The sequence below is a fragment of the Fundulus heteroclitus genome, chromosome 12 (assembly GCF_011125445.2).
Source record: "Fundulus heteroclitus isolate FHET01 chromosome 12, MU-UCD_Fhet_4.1, whole genome shotgun sequence".
NCBI classification, from domain to species: Eukaryota; Metazoa; Chordata; class Actinopteri; order Cyprinodontiformes; family Fundulidae; genus Fundulus; species Fundulus heteroclitus.
Window position 1 is genome coordinate 5,313,022 of NC_046372.1, and position 21,573 is coordinate 5,334,594.

Below are 21,573 nucleotides of genomic sequence, written 5' to 3' on the forward strand. Positions count from 1 at the left end.
TATATCGTGGTGTACCTTAGCGCAGGAAGCAAAAAAAGTAAAAAAAAAAAAAAATTATGCGTGGTTTCATTATAAATTTGACTCAAATTAGATTAGATTAGATTCCACAATTTAATTGCTGCAAGGAGCAATAAATTAAATCCTTAAGAATATTAAAACAATTTTTTTACAGTATTTTATAAATATAGTCCTTATTCAATTAAAACAATTACAGATAATACACAATAATTTAATTATCGATTTAGTTTTGGGATTTGTGTCACTTTTAGCTTTTTGTACAGCAGAAATATCATCTAGAAACTATGGCATACATGTGGAAACAAGGTGACAGAATACAATATCAAGTATGTCTTGCAAAGATAGATAACAGCAAATATTCCACTTGTTACAAAATATCATGGGCAGCGGCCCATTTTATATTATGTTGTCCTGGGCCCAGGGAAGGCTGTCAGATGGCCTGATCATACCTAATGTAGCATTAGCATAACAATAGTTACCATTTTGATGATTCACTTTAAATTCAAGGCTAAATTCAAGATTTCAGCTCGAGGATGTTTTTATGAGTGAATTATTCAGCCATTATTTGAAAGAACTGTGGTTACCAGGTCCTGGCCACAGCTTCTGTTTGTGTGTCTGCCTGATCACTGATTTTAAATCATGGACTTCTGAAATTTATAGGTTCATTACAAGAAGTTAAAGAGGTGACAGAGAATGCCACAACTTTGCTTTCTAGTGTAACATAGCAACAAATTGGCACATTTCGACGTCTAACAAAACACTCTGCGGTGCACCGGGACCCTGAGGAGTCTTAAACACAAATCATGAGAGGAAACAGACACATTAAGTCAAAACCTGCCAAGGCAGGAGAAAGGAGGTAATGTTTCCAGCAGCTTGCTAGTCAACACCAGAACACAAAACCCGGACACAGCAAGAGCCAGAAGAAGAGCGGAGAGGGAACCAACAACTTATCAACTGGAAAAATAAATATGCGTGAATGAAAGTGCAAAGTAGGAGGTTAAAGGCAGAATAAACCACTGCTATGTATGTTTTACTGAGTTTCTACATTGGAAGTTAAAAAAAAAATCAATTAAACTGCAAAGGCATTTGCTGGTGAAGGCTACATTAAGGGACAGTGGTGTCCATTTCCTCTAGTGTAACCATACACTTCTCTAGAAAAATTAAAAAAGTAAGTTGCAGGATTCCATTGTCTATCCATTCATTGCAGGATATAATCCTAATAAATTAGTTTCATTTGTTTTGATGATCTGTATTTGCATGTTTGGTTACTTTTGTCTAAAATGTATTTGTTGTTTTTGGGAAAATTGGTTAATTCTACTCAAGTGCCTTTCCCCCCACTATCTCTATAGTTATGCTGCTATATGCTTATGTTGCTGCAGGACATCAAGATCTATTTCTCTCATTCTGCTGAGCAACCCTACTGTTTACTGTTCTCCAACACATTTGTTGTTATTTCATCTTTTAGCCTTATATTCTCTCTGTCTTTTTCTTCTCTTCATAGAAGGTACATCTGGTCTGGTGTTGTTTGTTGTGACACCATCTAAGGGGGCAGATCATCTGCCATTACCATGTAACATAGAAAAGATTCCTGCAGAAATGTCTGCTTCTGTGCTTTTGTGTCTCTGCTCTGTCTTCTGTAACCCCCAGGCGGTCGAGGCAGATGACCGTTCACACTGAGCCTGGTTCTGATAGATGTTTTTCCTTCCTGTTAAAGGGGAGTTTCCCTCTCCACTGTCATTTCATGCATGTTCAGTATGAGGGATTGCTGCAAAACCATTGACAATGCAGATGACTGTCCACTGCGGCTCTGCGCTCTTTCAGGAGGAGTGAATGCTGCTTGTCAAGACTCGATGCAATCTGCTGGGTTTCCTTAGAGAGGAAACTTTTTCACCAATCTGTCTGTATGATTTGCTTGAATTTGACTTTATAAAGTGCCTTGAGATCACGCGTGTTGTGAATTGGCGCTATATAAATAAAATTGAATTGAATTGAAATAGGTGGGAAGTTAAGCTAGTGGCAGGACACCTTGAGCTCCGGTCATGGGTTTGCATTGTTTTCATGTCAGCAATGCACTGCCTTGCTTATGATTGTTAGGGAACCAATTACATTATTTTTGTCAGCTTATTTGCATTCTACTAGAAAATAATTATATTATATGTTTTAAAGTTTAGTTTTGTTATAAAAACCTACTTTAAATAATTGAGTGTTAGGAGTAAAATACTTTAGCAGCCCAAGGAGCTCCCCTAAGAAACTGCAGTGTTTTGAGGATTGTGGTATCATAGGACTGTTCAATCGCTCACCATTTGTCAGTTTAACCTGTTGTTCCTATTCATACTTTCATTGGTGTAGAGGTGCTGGAGAGGTGGACTTAAATGGAGACAATTATGCACCATGAGTTAAATGTGTTCTGTTTAATGACCTCCACTGTTTGTTCCATGCAAAACTGATTATAAAACTGTGCTCCAGTGTTTAATTATGATTGGGCAGCTGTGTAAGTTAAGCCAAAGTGTGGAATTACAGTGTGATATATCCTTAATAATTAAAAGCTTCATTTTAATTGTTTATTAATAACAATTAGGAGTTTAAAGTGTAATTAATTAATGTAAAAAAACAATAGCTTCTCCTATATTTAGCACTTTGCCTTTAGAATTAAGATTTGTGCATTGTTTTGTGAACTGTAGAAACTCAGTGCAGACGAATGAATGAAAGAGCAGTGATCGGGTCTTATTTTGTCATTGTTCCCCTTCTATCTTCCTTTTTAAGTTGTGACATGAGCTCACAATGAGATAAACTTGCTTATAAACACTGAAAAAAAGAGTACAAAAGCTAAAACCAAAATATATTTCAAAACTGCTTTTGTGAACTACTGTGCAGGGGTTTAAGCTGTCTGAATTGTTTTTGTTAATCCTTGATCTTTCCTGTTTGCCAGATTTGAGAAATCCACATTTTTCCATCTCTGTGAGATTTAAAGTGCAACTGATTAGATCAATAAATCATTTTTTGATGTGCAGGCAGCCTGTGTAAACAAGAACTGTCTGTACACCACAAAGAATTGCTCCCCGACAATCCTATTGACTGTGTCAGCAAAAAAACACACTTTGAAGACCAGAGAGATTTCTTGAAATAAATCTGGGATCCTCTAAGTCAAGCTGTCAACCTTACTTAACCTGCTTCATAAATTACATTTCTGGAATAACAGAGGTTAAATCCATCGCCGGTGTAAATTTCGGTCTACAAATGAAGAGTTTCTGAAATTTGGGTTCTGTGCAGAACAAGCCTTCTTTGTTTCTTTGACTAATCATTTACATGGTGAGGTTCCACAGGAAAAACAAATGGCACAGTGGGCTAATCAAATCACCCACATTGTTTGTTTTTTTAATGCAAGGAAGCAAAACAGTTGAATAATAAAAGGTCCAAAGCCTGTTTAGTAAGAATGCAAGCGGAAGAGACATTTCATTTACTGTAGCTTTTTTTTTTTTTTGTATTTATGTCTGGCAGCTCACTATAATTTTTAAAACAGCAAGGACAGAAAGTACAAACTGCATAAATCAAAGTAAAGAGCGACAGGCCAAATAGACTGGACTCCAGCAGGGTTTACGTCTCAGCGTTAAGACAGCGCTTATCATGATGATCCACAGCTGGAACAGGAAGTGAGTTCCACGGTGAGCATCTGGCCTGAGGTCTGCTCAAGAGGTTATAGATATCAATAACAGTTAGCAGCCGTCAGGCATGCGCCCAGGCACATGAAATATTTAGTGATGTTATTTTTTTCCCCCATGTATATTTAGGAGTTCTAGCAATTTTACTTTTAATTCAATAATTTCAATCCACCTCTTTACTTCTGTTTACCTGATACATTTTCTGCATCCTCTACATTTGACTCTTTCCCAACACAAATCTATGAAATGTTCACTCATACCTGCAGGCTTTATTGAGCTGTACAATTATAAGCAATGAAGCAATGATTTTAAAATCCAACTAACTTGAATAGTAAACAGAAGTGTTGAAGTGTTGCGCTATAAAACTGCAACACTTCAGCATATGAGCACTGAGCAGAGATGCAGTAGTGGTGAAGAAATATGCCATAGCCTGTCTGCAAGCGTGTGCTTACTTACATATATGCATTATTATTCTCTATCTATATTCTCTCTATATTGTCTATTTTGGTATTAAAGATCAAATATGTAGAATATACTAGACAATATTAGAACATTTCTCCTTACTCCTACTTTCTGGTTAATCAGCATATTAATATTCACTTGGAATTTAAAGTCAAGCTTTAGACTTCGCTATTACTACTTTTTCCCTTAATGACCATTTTGCAATGATTCCCAAATTTCCCATATTTAGCCTCATCACTCTTTTATATATATATATATATATATATATATATATATATATATATATATATATATATATATATATATATATATATATATATATATATATATATATATACATATATATATACATATATATATATATATATGTATATATATATATATATATATATATATATATATATATATATATATATATGGAAATTAGTAAACCTCTCCTGACCTACAAGTCTGAACACAGCTGAAAATAGATGTACACAACAATTTGACCATAAATAGAAGTAGGAAAGCAGTAAAACTGTGTATAATTACACATTTTGGCCGAGCCGAACATGATGTCATATTGATGTATACATATAACTCAATGGAATGGCCCAGAATGGAATTTGAATGTTACCCGGACAGACTGAGAGAATAACAGAAAGCCCTGAAGTTAAATGTGAGACCCAGGAGAGAAGATGGCAAATTAGGTCTGGGAACAATTATGAACTGTGTTTCAAAATGTTTTAATGAGAATTTATTATATAGCCATTCATCTGATGTGGAACAATATTCGCTGGGAATACAATATATGGTTTCAATGTGTTTCAACTCGCTTAATGCAAATACTCAACATCATTTACAATAAGAAATACAGCCTCTTATTTTCTTTTTACATCAGAGCAAATGACTCTTCAAATCACTGCGGATCCTTCAACCATCCTGGCAGGCATGGAGATGAGTGCTGTTGGCCAAGCTTAAGACGTATTTGGCGAACAGCGGAGAAGAAGAAAAAAAACCGAAAAGACAGATGATCTTTACACAATGTTCTTGGCGTCATAGTATCTGTGGGCTACCTTCTCTCACTATAATGTTACTAGGATTTGTATTTTATTTGGAAAGAAATAACGGACTTGAAAAAAGACGTGCTGAGACAGGTGTGTAAAGCTGTGCTTTCTGTTCCCCTGGAATTAAGATATCAGAGGCGGATTCAGCGGGCGTTGCCAAAGATGACAGCAACCGCTTTTAGATGGTCTTTGGCGACTTCCAAAAAGCGGTGAGGGACAGAGACAGGTGGGCTCAGTGTAGCGCCATAGGATTTGGAGCAACTTTGGCAGCTATCAATCAAATTACTGACAATGGCAGCTACAGAGAGGGGACCTTGAGTAGCGCTACAGACATTTGCAGCAATAGATGTCACACAACTCCACAGTGAGTAGATCAGAAATATGCCGATTTACCATGTTTTCACAAGTTACACAAAATGTATACATACAGACGTACTCTGTTGGTTACTACTTTTAATGTGGCGCCATGCAAATGTTTGCCAATAGGGCAGGTTAGGTGCAATCATTCAAAGATTTCTTTCTCTGAATCCTGAACTCATCCAGACATGCTGTTCTTGTTACTTGCAGCTCAATTCCAAGTAAGCACGGCTTACAAAATGGGTCCCATTTCATTGCGGGTTTAAAAATAGGCAGTATGTCATTTTATTAAAGTATCAGCATTACCTTAAATCAGGTAACCACATTACTCCTTCCATAAATCAAACAGCTAGTTATATAACTCGTGCTTTCTCATGTTTCTAAAGAGAAACTACATTTTAGATGAACAAAGCGTATCTGAAAGAACTAGGCTGTAAAAACAATGGTTGTTCAGACTGTGGTGCAAGTATCACTATCCATACAATGAGGCTGCCTTTGGGGGTAAACATTCTTGCGAGGTAAATATGATGGAAGTTAGCTGCAACATAGTGTTAAAACGCCGTGATAAAATAAAAGATAAGTTCAAGAACATTGATCTTTGCCTCACAAAGATACTCCTCATACAAGCAGTGTGGTGGAGAAAATTTCCATAACTGCTCAGAAGAAACTGAAGTAAACAACATTGAACCTAGAAGAATAGCTGATGTTTACTATTGTTGTTTGCGCTGCGGCAGTATGGTGGTACCAGGATAAGCTAGGATTTAGTAAACTGGAACTTTTTATAAACCGTTTTAAAACAACCAATAAAATATTCTTGCTTAATTAGTGTATTTTCGTCCTGCACAGTTTTATTTATTGTCCATGTTGTACTTAGACTGTTGGGTTTGTGGTATGGTAATACTGTACATTGGAATGACCTGCGTAAGCAAGAAACTGTGTTGTGGCTATGATGAAAACACAACATAAACAAACTGAAATCATATCGCCCGACTCTATGTAAACCTCCCTTTCCCCACCCCTTGTCTGTCATTCGGCCCACTTCAGAACTTAAAATAGCTCAGGCAGCCGCTTGAGTTTGATTCTGTTTGATCATTTCAATGTATATGCATGCTTGCTTATGTTTTCGGTCAGTACACAATGTTCAGTTTCACCCTTGCTGTTTTCAATGACTGATCACTGCTTGTGAAACAAAACTTATCAATCTGAGGTGAACTTTATAAGAGAATTCATGACTGTAGATAACAGCACCGGTAAATTGATGCCGCACTAGCAAAACACTACTGCAATAAATGCTACTATACTTAACCGGAGAGGTTAAGCTGAGGGTGCTGATCATTTTACCCTTTTCACCATTTCTGCCTTTTTGGTGATGTCGAACCAACTTTTTTCAGTTACAGGAAAGGAGCCGGCTGCCACAGGGTGTTTTGTATCAACCATGCCTCAATTCATATGTGACTGATGGACATTTTGTGCCTGCTTCCAACCTGATTTATGTTGATCTTTTCTAATCTAGCCATATTTTTCTGGTAAGAAATGTAGTTGAGTGAGTCAGACAAACATTATTTACCAAGAGGAGGCTGTTAAGGATTGTTTTGGTTTGATCAGGAGCTATAAACTCTTATATTTCATTAGGATTATAATGAATAATATCCTCATTTGGATTTTTCACAAATGAGGTTTAGAACCATTATCAGCTGGGTTGCAATATAAACTGTTCAAAAAAATAATATAGACTAAAGTCATGCAGTAAATATGATTATTCCTGTCATTATCTATCACAATACCTACGCCCCTGACTTGCCAAGTAAGGTAGTCAGAGGCCTGCATCAGTTGATTTGTATAGGGGTAAGCTAGCATTGCTGGTCGAGGGAGCGATGGAGTGATGACTTATGGTTTGTGTAACAAGTCAGCCAAAAGATTTAAAAATTTGAACACAAATAAAATAGAATAGAACAGAATATATACTTTTTTGTCCCACTAATTTGATCAAGACCATTAAATCATGAAAAAAGTAAGAAAGTGAGATATTTACCTGAAATTTGAAGCATTTTATTTGTGTGTCAATACAGGATTGCTACACTCTGTTCAACTACCGTTTTATTTTGGGAAAAAATGGTATGGGGACACTTCCCGAAACAGATTTTATAAGTAATGTTTACATCAGTGCCAAACCACACCTGTCTTGCTACACTGCGTGCTTTATTTAAAAAAACTTACAGCTGTTTGGAATGTTACCGTCTCCACCGATGAATGAACAGAGCTTATCTTTACAGGTTTCAGATGGAAATGTTTTGTGAAAAAAGCTTATAAGCTTTATGGTTTATGCATGTAAACCATGACTCCATATTTCAGAACGTAATCAAAAAAGAAACCACTTGCCAAAAAAACAGCAATTACCCTGTTTGGGCACCAGCTAAAAACTAAAACACTAAAAGTGATAAAAGATAGACGGACCCAAATGAGCAAAACAAAAAGCTGCTTTTGACCTTTTGAATGAGCAGTTGCCTTTTCGTTAACTACGGATGTTATGTATACCAATTATACTGATCTTACAGCACACTATAATCCTGTAGCAAACAGAAAATCTTGATAATTTATGCACTTTTGCCCGGCTGTGTCTTGGTTTGACATTTTAACGCCCTGGATCTTTTGGCTATGCCATTAAAAGTGAAAACCAAGCAAAACATACACAGAGACCTATTAAACAGTCACAGGCTTCAGAACGGCTTTACCACAGGGAATAAACCATTCAGCCAGGCACTAATGGCTGAAGCACATTACAGCAACATACAAAGGGGGTTTTGTTGAGGAATACAATAATTAGAAGAAATGAACAGTTTAATGCTTTGGTGTACATCTAAATGGAATAGTTGTTGTAGTAATGAGCGCATTTTAAATGTTGAAACTTTGTAATTTCCCAAAGGAGACTGACTCAAGGCAAAGCCATCAGCAGGGAGGAAAACCCTTTTTGTTTTTGTGAATCCTGACATTTTCCAAAGAGGGATATTTTCCAAACTTTGAAATTTTCTTACCACCCACTTCATTCCTTTCAGCAGCTGCTTCCTTCCTGCTTTACTCGTATCTCTGTGTTTGGTAATTTCGTTCTCTTTTCCTGGTGCTCCTTCTTTTGACAGTATCTTCTTAAGTTCTGGTTTATTTCTATATTTTTCGGTTGTCTGCCATTTTTCCAAGTTTCACCTGTCCAGCAACACAGTAGAGACTCAATATAGCACTCCTTTTTCTCTGATTAACTTAACTGTTGTGAATTAACTGATCCGAAACTTTCAAAGCCTTGACTTACAGCTATAGTTGGTAATACTGTTCAGAAAAAAAGTTTGGTATAGTGGGTGAAATAGACCTTCCATCCTGACTGTAGTCAATGCATTATGTATTCAGAAAAAGGGAGGTAGAATATTAGATCTCTGTGAGAGCTGCAGGCCTGTAAAAACCCTGACCAATCCCTGCCTTTCGGTCCGAATGGCAGGGATTGGTCAAAGGACGGATCCTGTCCCCCCCTCTGTCCCTCAAGTACCAACAGATAAGGCAATACCCTCAGGGGTATCAGCTTATCTACTGGTTGTCCTACATGCCAATCATTGTGACGGGCTCATGTAACAGCAATGTGCGTGCATTATGATTTTTATTTTCCGCTTGCTGGCCACGCGTGCACACTTCTAGTGTTTATATATCCAGTTAGCTTAGCGGTTAGCTTGTTAGCCTTCCATTGTAGCTCCACTGCTCTCACCATAGACTTTGAATGTGGCTGAGAGTCACAAGAAGCAAACCGCATGCATGAGAAGAAGAGGAAGGCCTCAGTAGGAAGAATAAGACCAGAGTGGAATTAGGAGATTCTTTTCACTAGATCCCCCTGAGGAGCGGAAGAGCAAGTAAGACGGTGTTGGGCATGCACAGTTATTCAAAAATGGACTTGGGGAAACTTCCGGAAAAACTGCTGACTCTACCTTTAACAATTACTGTGTGTTAACTTCTCAATTTGGTGAAAGTATGAGAAATATCTAAAAAAAAAAATTACAAATATTAGGGCAATAAAACACAGAAAAAAACTTTGGTAATCCTAAATGACCTAACGTTTATTTTGACCTCATCTCAGTGAGAAAAGAATCTTGTTTTTTTTGTTTTTTTTACACAGTATATGTTACAATGTGTGCCCATGCTATAGTCTTGTAACATGTTTCTTTCTTTCTTTTTGGGATGTTTGGGGAGAGGGAGTTGGTCAAATCAAGCAGAATTTAGCTTGAAGCAAAACATGGGAAAAAAAAATCACTTGACTAAATGAAGAAATTCCAGGGCTATCAACTGTGTTATTTTCTTCATAGCTCTGAATAAAATGAAAGAAAATTGACTGTTAAACTTTAAGTGTTCAGATGTCAACCAAGCTAATGGCTTGAAGATTTTGTCTCCGCCTGTGACCAGGATTTTTTTTACGACATCCTCAATATAGGCAGGGAAACAGCAAGAACTGTCCTGCTGCTTGAACGAAGAGGCCGAGACCTTATATGTCAAAAAACAAAAATAGGTGTTTTAAAAGCCGTAGCATTACAGAGTGCAGTCCAAGACCAATCATGAACTCAGGGGAGACTGAGGTTTTCTGTGTTTTGTAAAACAACAACTGAAACTATTTTCCTTCAGTCAATCTTTTGCCTCTTTGGATTTTGATGTGGTTTGTGAAGAAAGGGACGAAGGAGTAAGCCCTATGTAAACCATCCTGACAATACTGATCTTCAGGTCAGAATCTCAAACCAGTTTTGTTTATCAGAGCCTTGCTTCTTTCCAGATGCTTTAATTTACACACAACATAGGCTGTCATTTGCATTTAAGTCCGATACGCCCTAACTCCTTGTGCAAACTCTTAAAATACGCAAACAAAAAAATCTTTATGGAAGTGCATTTTTATTATTCACAGCCTTATGGTTTGTATTTCTCTAATTAACCGGTCAAGTTCTTGTGTTAAATCCGTTTGACATTGTTTAATATACATTCATGCCAAAAATCAATTGTAGTCCTGGCAGATTTAGGTTTAAAATTATTTTTCATTCAACTAACTAAGTGAGATGGACATCTCCCAAATGACATTGGAACAAAGTAAAAGGAGAATTTGTTTCTTTGTTTATTGGGACCTTGATAATGAAAGAAAAAATATTTGCTGGCATAACAGCAATTAAACCATTTTTATAGGTGCTGACCAGATGTTTGTGTGTTTTATTTATCTTTTGGTGATTACCTCAAGGTCTTAGAGGTTTAAAGGCATTCTTTCCATCACACTAATCTTTAGCTACTTCCACATATTTCCTATCACATTAAAGTCAGAACCTTGTCTGAGTCATCCTAAAACATTAATATTACTGGAAGTAATATTAATGAGATATGTTGGGGAATGTGTTCTGTAAGTAGTTGAATGTAAATTCGAGCTTAGTGACAATAACACAATTTAAAAAATGTCATCATATTGGAAATGTCTTAAATGTTTCAGCATATAATGTGATCATTAAGTCTTAGTGGGAACTGTGTCTTGGATGTTGCGGTGTGAATGGATTATGAATTTGGATTATGAAAAATTGCTTATTCAAAAGACACTTTGTGCCCAGGAACATGGGGAGAAAACGTAAATGAAATAGCATAACTGTTTGAATAGTTTAGGTAAAAATCCTCTTCCTTTTCAGCCAGTCTAATTATGTGAAGTTAAAGTGTGCACACAGACACAACACATTGATGTCAGAGACTTAAGCTTAAATATTTCTCCTCTTTTCATATTCTGTTTTTGGTTTGTCTCTACTCTCTAAACGCAACTAAGAAACATCCTAACTGCACTAAATCAAGCCGACACAGAGAAACAACACTGAACAGAGCATCCGGCATTCCAAGTTGGAAGCTTAAAAATAAGTTACTCATTGTTTAAAGAAATAAAAAATGGATTTTGTTCAATTTGATGTGTCTGTAAGATATAAAAACCGTCATCAAATAAATGTCTTTATGAGAAGCTGCTTTTGACCAGAATTATGATGTATCAACACTCACAAGGAAAATCTGAGCTATTTTTTTAAAGAAGAAATAGTGTCAAAGACCTCTTTATCTAAATTATTTTAAATCTACTATTGTTTCACACAGGGCACAGATTACTAACGGCTGGCCAAGCTTACCTATTTGTTTATAAGATTTTTCTGTAAAATTGAAGCCTCACAGATTGTTCTGCAAAAAAAAATGTGTACAGTTAATGCACACTATGACACTGCAGTCACATATTTAAAATTAATACATTTCTCCTCTTTTCCATTTTTTTACCTCATGAATGACTCTGTTCCAAGATTACTCTTTGTTCATAATAAGCCAATACAAATTATACTCCTTAGTTAAAAAAAATGCATTTTTTCTTTTTTACTTTGCCACTTTTTATATCATGTCTTCTTTTATATCATCACTTCTCTAATTAATTGTAGAAATAGAATAAGCTGTCTATTTTTCAAGAGCACTTGTTCAGACAGCACATGCATTGTTAACTTTTGTCCCTGTCTGTTCACTGTTATCATTCCATTTGCTGTGTGACCCAGCGACAAACCCAATCAAAATGTGCTGGTGGAAGGGAAAAGGGAAAGAGAACAGAGTGACTCCTATAAAATCTTAAAGAGACAACGGGATGAAGCGTGTTTTTTCCACTGTTTAAACTCAATAAAGCCCAGATGTTGACCCTGGTGTGACACTGTCTGAATACACAGAATGTCCATCAAAGTACCAATGAGCGCCAAACAACAAACTAAATAGAACCCTGGAACTGATTTTTTTCACGTTCGTAAATTAAGCAATGGCAAGAGATGCAAATAGATAGCTGCCACTTTGACTTTATAGTCAAATTAACGTTTTAAGTAAATTAAGTAAAGTAGAGAATAAAAAGCATTGTAATCCTTTTGGTTATGTTCTTAATGCACAAACTGTAAGTTTAGCCAATAAACTGTTGTTCATATATGCCTTAGATTAGCAAATGATTTATGCTAATTCAATTGTTATACTTGTTTTTCTTACTTTTTTAGTTTTTTTGAGCCTGGCTAAAAAATAATAATAATTTGGAGTTAAACACAACACAAGCTGTTTAAATTTAAACCTCTCTGCAAAAATGCATCCTTTCTGTTTAAAATATTGTTTTCAAAATGCAGGAATCTTTGAAATGGTGCATTAGCGTCATTCATCCCATCCCATCTAGCCTTTAGATCTAATTTATTATTTTTTCTAATCAGTCTGTCTAAACACTGTTCTTTAAATTTTATTTTTTTAAAGTAGGTCTCCAGTAAGGTGAATGAGCACTTCTTTCAAAATATCTGAATATTCACCTAAATTAGAATATTTCCTTAAGATTTGGTCTTAATAAGTGTCTGTTTTTTTGTTGTTGTTGTTGTTTTTTTTAATGGCACCTTGTAGTACAGCTTTGTTTTCAACATTACCTTAAGGTAGTGGCAAAACAGCATGTTATTTGGCATCTGAAACAAAAATTTCACCCTTCCAAAAAGTTAAATAGTCAATATAATCCGGGGTCTTTATCTGCTGCCCCTGGGTTATTTAGAAAGCATTGCAAGGTGGAAGTCACAGAGATATACAAGCTAATTTTTTACTGCTTGAACATATACGGAACATATATTGCTCCCCACTTATTTACTGGATTGGGGCAAAATGAAGAAACCTGTACATACACTACCAATAACCTTTCATCTGTCGAAAAAGGTTTCTGGAGCAGGACTGAAGAAAATAGTGTATATTCATTAGAAGTTTTCATCTCTATTAGATAGAAATGTTTATCCAAAATGGAGCTGTTGCTAACTTTAGCATTCCTTGAAATAAATGACTGAATACTATTTTATTTGTTACTTTCTCTCAGATACAGCTGCAATTGATGTTCTTCAGAGTCAGGTTATAAAGGGTATGTAAAAAAAAGTTTGTTATGGTGATTTGTGAGCTATAGTACTTAGGATTGTATGAGTAATGGATGAACTAACCCCATTATGAAAAGTATGACTGCTCCTTTTTTTGTGAATGTGAATGTTTTCTGTTTGTTTGTGTGAGAGTTGTCAGAGGAAAGGGACAGTTGGTAATGCAATATTCAGGAAATTTGTGAATTTGACATATAGTTTCTATCAAACTGATTTCCAAATGCCTATTGGTGGTTGTCTAAAATATTCACTATTTTTTTCTGACTTTTAGATTGTTCTTCTTTTGACAGGAACAGAAAATGGTTTGGCGGGAGGGTTGAGATGACAACTAATCAAAGTGGGACGAGATGCAGAATGAAAGTGTGACATCTTGAAATAACTCCAATCTGACAACGTTATTGTGATTCAAAGAGCCCTACGTTTCACCACCATTACATTTATACTAGATAGTCAACAACACATTATTCAATAACTATTTGCTTTGAAGACTATATCGAGAAAGAAGTATTTCTTGTAAAGAAATGAAAGAGCTAGTATGTAGAAATATCACAAAAAGAATACTCGGGATGAGAGTCCTGCTTCAGCTTCCTATTGCTGCTGAGGAAAAGTTTCACTTTTCCACAGAAACGCTGTGCAACATGTAATATTATGACAATGAAAATGCTCACAAGTGTGCAGCTTTATATGCCACCAATAAATAAAAACACTAACAAAAATTGCAAAGACTATTAAACAAGTAAATACAAAAACATGTTTAGTGTGTAGTTTACCATCCTCATTTATAAACTAGGGAAAAAAGCAAAGACCAGAATGGTAGATTATCCTGGACTCGGTGAATAAATGACTGATTGATCATCGGGTTGAATAATGCACTGAACACAATCAAAGCTTTTAGTTCCCGCTACACCATTATTAGACTTGTTAACAATGTCATAATTTGTCAGTTTGCATTTTACCACCTACCACTCTTTCCATGTTCAGTTTTCATTTTAAATTATGCTGGTGTCACAGCCTATTTAGTAGTTGGAGCTACCGCATGCCGTCACTAAGTTGCAGAGAATTTACTGTAGCTTGTAAAAGTACTCATCTCCCTCCAGCATTTCCAGATATTTTCACAGTACCGCCACATCTTCATTGTATTTTACTGGAATGTTATATCATGGACTGACACAAAGAAGCAAAAATGAAAGGTGGAAGGAAAATTATACATGCTTTAAGGTGTATAGTATATTTGTATTGAGCCATCTTGAATCATCCACCTTAGCACCTTTCTGTGAAACCAGAGCTTTAAGTCTTTTTTTGTATGTCTCCACAAGCTTTCCACGTTGAAAGAGTAAAATAAATGCTCTCCTAACCCTACTTTAGATTTTTCCATGTCTTTATTCCTCACTTGTCTGGCGTGCTCCTTTGTTTCCATAATGCTGTTTGTTCACCAGTGTTCTCTAAGCAACCTCTGAGGCCTTCACAGAACAGCTGTAGTTATACTGACAATAAAACTCACTCACATGCACATTTAATTATCTAAGAGGTCACTGTGGAATCACTGCATTTTATTAAAAGGTATCATAGTAAAATAGGGTGATTTTATATACACGCCATGCTTCTCAGATTTTTTGGGGGGAACTCACAATAAAAGACATTGAAGTCTGTGGTTGTAATGTGACACAGTTTGACAAAATGTACGAGTTACAAATAATTTTTCAAGTCAACGTACATCTATATACTGTTTTAAGGTACATATCCACTGTCATGAGTTTGAAAACAACATTCCATAAAAACCAGAGACCTTACTTCGAAAATTAGGTCATCTCATATCCCGTTACTATCTGTCTCTCATCATTCAAAGGAACCTCCAAAATAACTTTGTTTGATTCACAGTAATTTACTCTATAAAAAAAAAAGCCACACGCTGGTTTGCAAAAAGTAATGGAGTGTTTAGTGCAAGCAGACGCTTGCTGCCATTAGACCAAAAGTAATCATCTTCATTTTGTCATCATTTGGATGCAGATTAGAAGATATGCTCAGTTAGGCTCAAATGAGGAGAGGGATGAGGGAACACAGGAAGTTCAAATGAGAGGGAGCACAATGAGAAGTCCAGACAATGAGACAAGAAGACACAGGCGCAAAAACCTAAAAGAAAACTAGGTAGTTCATACAGTTTTTAAATTTGGTTTACAATAATCTGTATTTTGTGTTTTCATTTTGGCTGGGGTGTTTTAATGCTCTCCTTTCTTTCATGAAGGGAACGTGTTGCAGCCTTGAACATCTCACAGTGTTAAAGTAAAAACACACACTTCAACATTTGCTGCCAAAAAAACAGCCAATTCAAACCACATGAGATCCTAGATGAAGCCACACATACACACTCTTTAGCAGAAATGCTGAAGATAAATCATCGACACAGCAGAGGATTCCAGTCGAGAATAAGATCTCGGGGGAAAGTTGATCCTCCACGTGCAATATGCTTTTCTTGTTGTTTTAGTTATTCTTATTTTCATCAGAGAATATATAGTTTAGGCAGAACTATTTGTGTCAGTGTGTGTCAAAACAAACAACAACTCATTACTACAGCGGCAGCGATTAACTGCCTGGTTGGGGGATCTTCAGGGGTTTAACTGGGAAGTGTGTAAATTTGTTACACAAATTGCATAATTTTTTCCCTTTTTGCTCTGAAAGGGTCCTTTTGGAGCCTGGTGTTTACATCCGGACAAAGACAACCTGTCGCTTTTGCACATTAATTGTTCTAACATAAATTGTTTTTCTCAGAGACGCAGGCGAGCGTGAGGTCATTGCTTACTTCTGCAAAGTGAGGCTGAGGTTCCCAGTGCAGTTCTTGATTTTGTTCTGGGCCTCCAGGTGGTTCATGCCCTCTGTAGAAATACCGTCGATGGAAAGAACCGTGTCGCCGACTGCAACACCTCCTTTAGCAGCTTTCCCACCATCCGTCAGCTGTAGAAACACAGAAACCACAAACAGCTTTAATTGTCTCCCATCACCGGCAACATTGCAGCCAGGATTACTGGGCAGCACAGGGGAGGTCAAGGCGATCTGAGGAGCACACACTCACTCTGTGATCTTTCAGAAGATTTTACGGTTTCATTCTGTTTCAGAAATATGTGAGAGAGATCAATGAAGGCCTAGCTCTTTACCACAAAATAAGGGGTGTAGTTACATTACCCAATACATGTAAAATAGCAGGACCCGTTCTTTATTCTCTCTACTCTGCTTTTACTGGGCACAAATTGCTCTACACAATTTGTGTTGGTACTCCTATAGCCCTGTAACCTGACTCTCTCCAGATGGATGTAGTTCCGCCGAACTCCACACGGCGCTCTGAGGTAAGAAATCCATCTGGCGACTGTCAGGTTAATAGGCCTGTCATTCCTTTTTTAAATTAATGTAAATTAAGCTTTTAAAAACGTCCTTTATCCTTTTATTGGGTTGAGCAAAGCTTCTATGAACCCATAATTAACTTATAATGACAGATATTAATCATAGCAATACATTCTGTGATATAAATATTATGGAACGGGAAGATCCACTAACCCAATCGAACAGATGTAAACCGATAAATATCTTCCCACGATGCTCTGTCTGCAGAATCATATGTAAAAAAAAAAACAGTTCCTGACTCACTGTTAGGAGCTGAGACCGACATGTTAGGAGCAATCAAATCTCCATAGCAACCATTAGATAATATCTAAATGCTTTCAATGGAAGAGTAATTGATTTAACCTTTATGGGGAAAATCTGATTGATTTGGTGTGAAGAAAAACATCAACTTACTTTGTTTCACTCTAGCCAATTTAAACTTGAAATATTGATATCTTTGAGTCAAACATATGGCGAAGCCAAGGCAGAGATGGTTCACAATACATAAAAATCAATCATCTAGTAAATGCAAACACAGATCCTTGCAGGGGAACTGAAGAAAGAAGTGTACAGGACAAGACTGAGGAGTCTGGATGATCTAGAGCTTGCGCAAAGAGGAATGGTGAAAGTTCCCTCTCTCTGGATGCCCAGATCTCCTAAAATGTTAAAGGAGAAGAGAAAATCTTTTCCTTTTTGGAAAAAAATGAGGACATGTTGTAAGCTGATGATGCTGAATGTCTAAAACTGCAGCTGAAGCGCCAGTAATTTAACATCTGTGTTTTATAATGTGTCAGCTTGTGTAAGGAAATACCTGAGGCAACAGACACCCTGAACTGTTACTTCACTCTAAAGATGAAGCAAAGTAATTAATCGCTCATAAAAAGTCATTATGTCAATGATCTTGTAGGAAAAAATGTTGTTTAAAAGGTACAAAAAGGATAATAAGACACTACACAGTCAGACACACACAACCCTCACAGAATTTGAAGAAACAGAAGTTGATGGCTGTTAGGTTTACGGGCTTTATAAAATATATATAAACCTCTCCTGACTGGTATTCATTGGGCTCCATTATTTTTTTGAAATGCATGCAAAATATTTAGACAGGGTTTAATTGCTTCACTTACATAGAGAAGGAAATTGGCTAATTTAAAAGAGATTCAAACTGAAGGATTTTGTTTTTTATTGTACTAACTACAGTTTTTTTCAAGGCTTGACCTACTGCAATATTTAACAATTTCTTATTTCCAAAGCAACGGTCCAGTAGGACTCATACTCGCAGTTGTTTTTAAAATAATAGCAGTGTGTTTAAAAAAGTGTGACATATGCAGCATATCAATAATTGTTTAACTGCTTTAATTTTGTGTTGCATGGAGCATTTTCTGGCAGCTGTAAACAGATAATCCAGCTCAGGTAGATTGGACTAAATTCTACAGTTCCTCCACATTTCTAAATTTTGCCTCAGACACAGCATGTTTGATGTCACCCCTGAAGTTTTCTTTTTGGAAGAAGGTTTGGGGAACTGTCTGCCCACTTCCTAACATTAATCTTGTTGGTCCAACAAGCTCTTCGCTTACTGGTCTGTTTGGAGTTGTTTTAAAATTTAAAAACATCCAACACAATTTTTTCTTAAATAATGTATGTTTATGCATTCAGATTGATCTGTAATGCCTGGTATAAATAGTTAACCCTAAACTCACACTTAGAAAATATTTTCCATTGCATGATTTCTGAGCCACCAGGTCAGTGAATGTGTTCTTCGGCTAACTGTACCTCTCCTGCTCATGCAGATTTTTCACCAATGGGTCTTTGTGGGGTAATTTCTTGGAAAAAATAAATAAATCTTGGCTTTGTGTAGGTACCTTCTAATTGTTACAGTACTCACATGTAACTGTAGACCTGCCTCACCCTGGAGCTGATCGTTAGCAGATTCTTTGCTATTATGGCTACTCTTTGATCCATTTAAATGATAATTTTCTGTTTTCTTCCACATCTTTCTGATTTCTGTTTGCATTGCATTTCAGCTGAACAGACTAATTTAAATAGTTTCCACTTTCCAATCAAAGTTTCAAATCAAAGAACGGTGTTTTTTCTGAGTAATGTGTGGAACAACCCATTTTGCTCAGATTTGCAGAGCGGAATGCAACATTTGCTGCCTTTATATAATCTTTATCTTTGAACACAGCCTTTTCAATCATGGAGTCAATTACACAAACCGTCAGTATGCACATCTTGACTGCTGGTTCTGTTGATTTTCTATTACTCTACTATACCTACTATTAGTAAATTATTTGCCATCTTTACCCAAGATAGTGATTGACCTGGTTGGTGATGTTGGGCTATCATTTTGAACACAACTCTTGCTGCAAAGAAAAACTAAAATAGAAACAAATACCTTCTACATACATAGCTGATTATGCTGCTGTTGTATGAAGAAGTAAAAAAAATGAAGTTTCCATAAGTATTGTATCTATAGAGTGGAGTGAATAAGTTCTTTGTGTTTATCCCAATAATTAACAGGATTGAGATATAGTTTAAGCAAATGCCCTATTGCTTGCAGCTGTTGCTCTCACCATTCCTGATCGCACTGACTGTCTACATGTGTCTAAATGTGAGTGAGGTAATTTGTTTCTTTTAACTCCATGACAAAGGACCTCACGTGCTGCTGTTGTGAACACACACGTCCAAACCAGTTCATAGGGACTAAGTGTCCCTATGAACTGATTCTTTTTTTGCTGACACTAAATGACGTGAAGTGTTGAAGTTGAACCCTTTGTTCATACAAGAAAGCATTGTTCTTTTCTATTAAGTAAGGATCTTAGAGTATTTTGACTTGTACCTTTTTCTATACTACACACAGTAAAAGTCTTACAGGAAAACACACAAATCCACAGTCGCACACATACAGAAGTAAAGACAGACACAGGCAGGGCCAATAAAAGAGGTTATGCAGCCGGATTAGTGTAAAGACTCTGCGGCCCCAACCCTTTTATAGTCATATTAGCCCAACACACGCAAGATCACTCACCACCACTCTCAGACTCATATAGCTTGAAGAACCGAGTAATGAAGAACTAGACATAACATTGATTAAATGAGTTGTATGAAACACAGTCAGAGACAGAAAGAAAGAAAAAAAGAATGCCACTGGGCACATCTGTGGGCTCTTAATTGAGCACATTTGACCTGTTTCCAGGCGTGTGTTTCGGCTAACCTGCTTAGGATTGTTATGGACCAAGTCACAAAAGGTCCAGTTCAGTTTTTTCCCCTGTTAGTCCTCTACTTCTGGCCCCTACTTACACATTATCCATCTAATTTTAAGCATCAGTGATTCACGTTTCATTAAAGTAACCTCCAAAAGAGAAAAAGATATCTTTTGGTTTAAGGAAGTAAGATCGTAAAATGTGCGTTTTTAGTTGGTGTTGCAAATATTTGATATATGAGTTTTAATTTCAAAGGTCTCCGGCAGTTAGTTGTCTTGGATAGATAATGGTAACCTATGTTTTTAATTATAATGAAATACAGGTTTCACAGCTAAAAGTAGTTTCAATTTTTATATCAAAGACAGTTCAACAAATCATTGTGAAAATAAGAGGCAGACATCCATATTACCTCAGTCTGCAAAAAGTTTGAAGCTTCAGCTTTCCCAGGGTATTTAATTTATGCCTTTAGGCTGTGGCAGGAAACAGCAGTATTAACGCTGCACAAATATCTATTGGAGAGAACAGAACATACATATATATTGTAAGATTTCGTTTTGTTGTTGTTTTTTACGTGTCCTGTCTAGCAATGTGGAGTTAAGAATTGCTGCCTTAATGCCAAAGAGAGCCCAACAGATTTAGTGGAGCAGCCCTGCTTTCGCCATAGTGCTCTGCTTGATATATATATATATATATGCAGAAAGCTTTACTAGATATTATCTTGGGACTATTTCACATTCAATGGACACAAAAACGGAAAGGTAAAGGAGAAAAAATGAAGAGAAAAACATCAGACAAGATGCTAAAATGGAGAAAAGGTGACAAAAAAGAGAGTACAAGATAACACCCTCAGAATCTGCTTCTACATCTGTATATATATATATATATATATATATATATATATATATATATATATATAGATAGATAGATAGATAGATAGATAGATAGATAGATAGATAGATAGATAGATAGATAGATAGATAGATAGATAGATAGATAGATAGATAGATAGAGCAAAACCTAGCAGTAAAGTTTTACAAGTACAAGTAACCAATGCCTTGACAGCATCACTGAAAAATAAGTGGTACTATTTAATACAAGATGTATAAAATGACAGCCAAAGCTAACGATAGGGTTTATCTGTATTGAAGGGAGTCTGTAAGCACCTGCATCCAAGCACCTGTAGGTGTTTGTGAGAGTGCACTTGTATATTTAAGTTTTATCCATAAAAAAAATGCTCAGTAGTGATTGTGGGGAGCCAAAGACATTCACACGTCCCCACCCTAGTGACCAACATGCTAAGACTCTTACTCATATAAGAATAAAAAAAGGGATGCTGTAAACACACTCACACTCCCCACACACATCCTATAGTCCCAGGTCCAGGTGCCGGCACCCCAGAGGGGTAACCAATCCCCAGACCTGGTAGGTGAACCCCATCATGAGGGTGGGGGTGGGACCCCCCCCAAACCCAGCAGCCCCATACCGGACATATCTTGTCCATACTCCAGCTCCATCTAGAAAT

At 36.5% G+C, this 21,573-nt stretch overlaps 1 protein-coding gene across 6 annotated transcripts in view; it reads right to left on the reverse strand.

Annotated features, from left to right (window-relative positions):
• pdlim5a (PDZ and LIM domain 5a) overlaps window positions 1-21,573 on the reverse strand; it is a 77,054-nt gene that overhangs the window by 45,662 nt on the left and 9,819 nt on the right. For all 6 annotated transcript variants that reach the window (XM_036143781.1, XM_036143782.1, XM_036143783.1 and 3 more), the window contains exon 3: window positions 16,274-16,425. In XM_036143781.1, coding sequence (XP_035999674.1) covers window positions 16,274-16,425 — 152 coding nt within the window. The remainder of the gene's footprint in view (window positions 1-16,273; window positions 16,426-21,573) is intronic.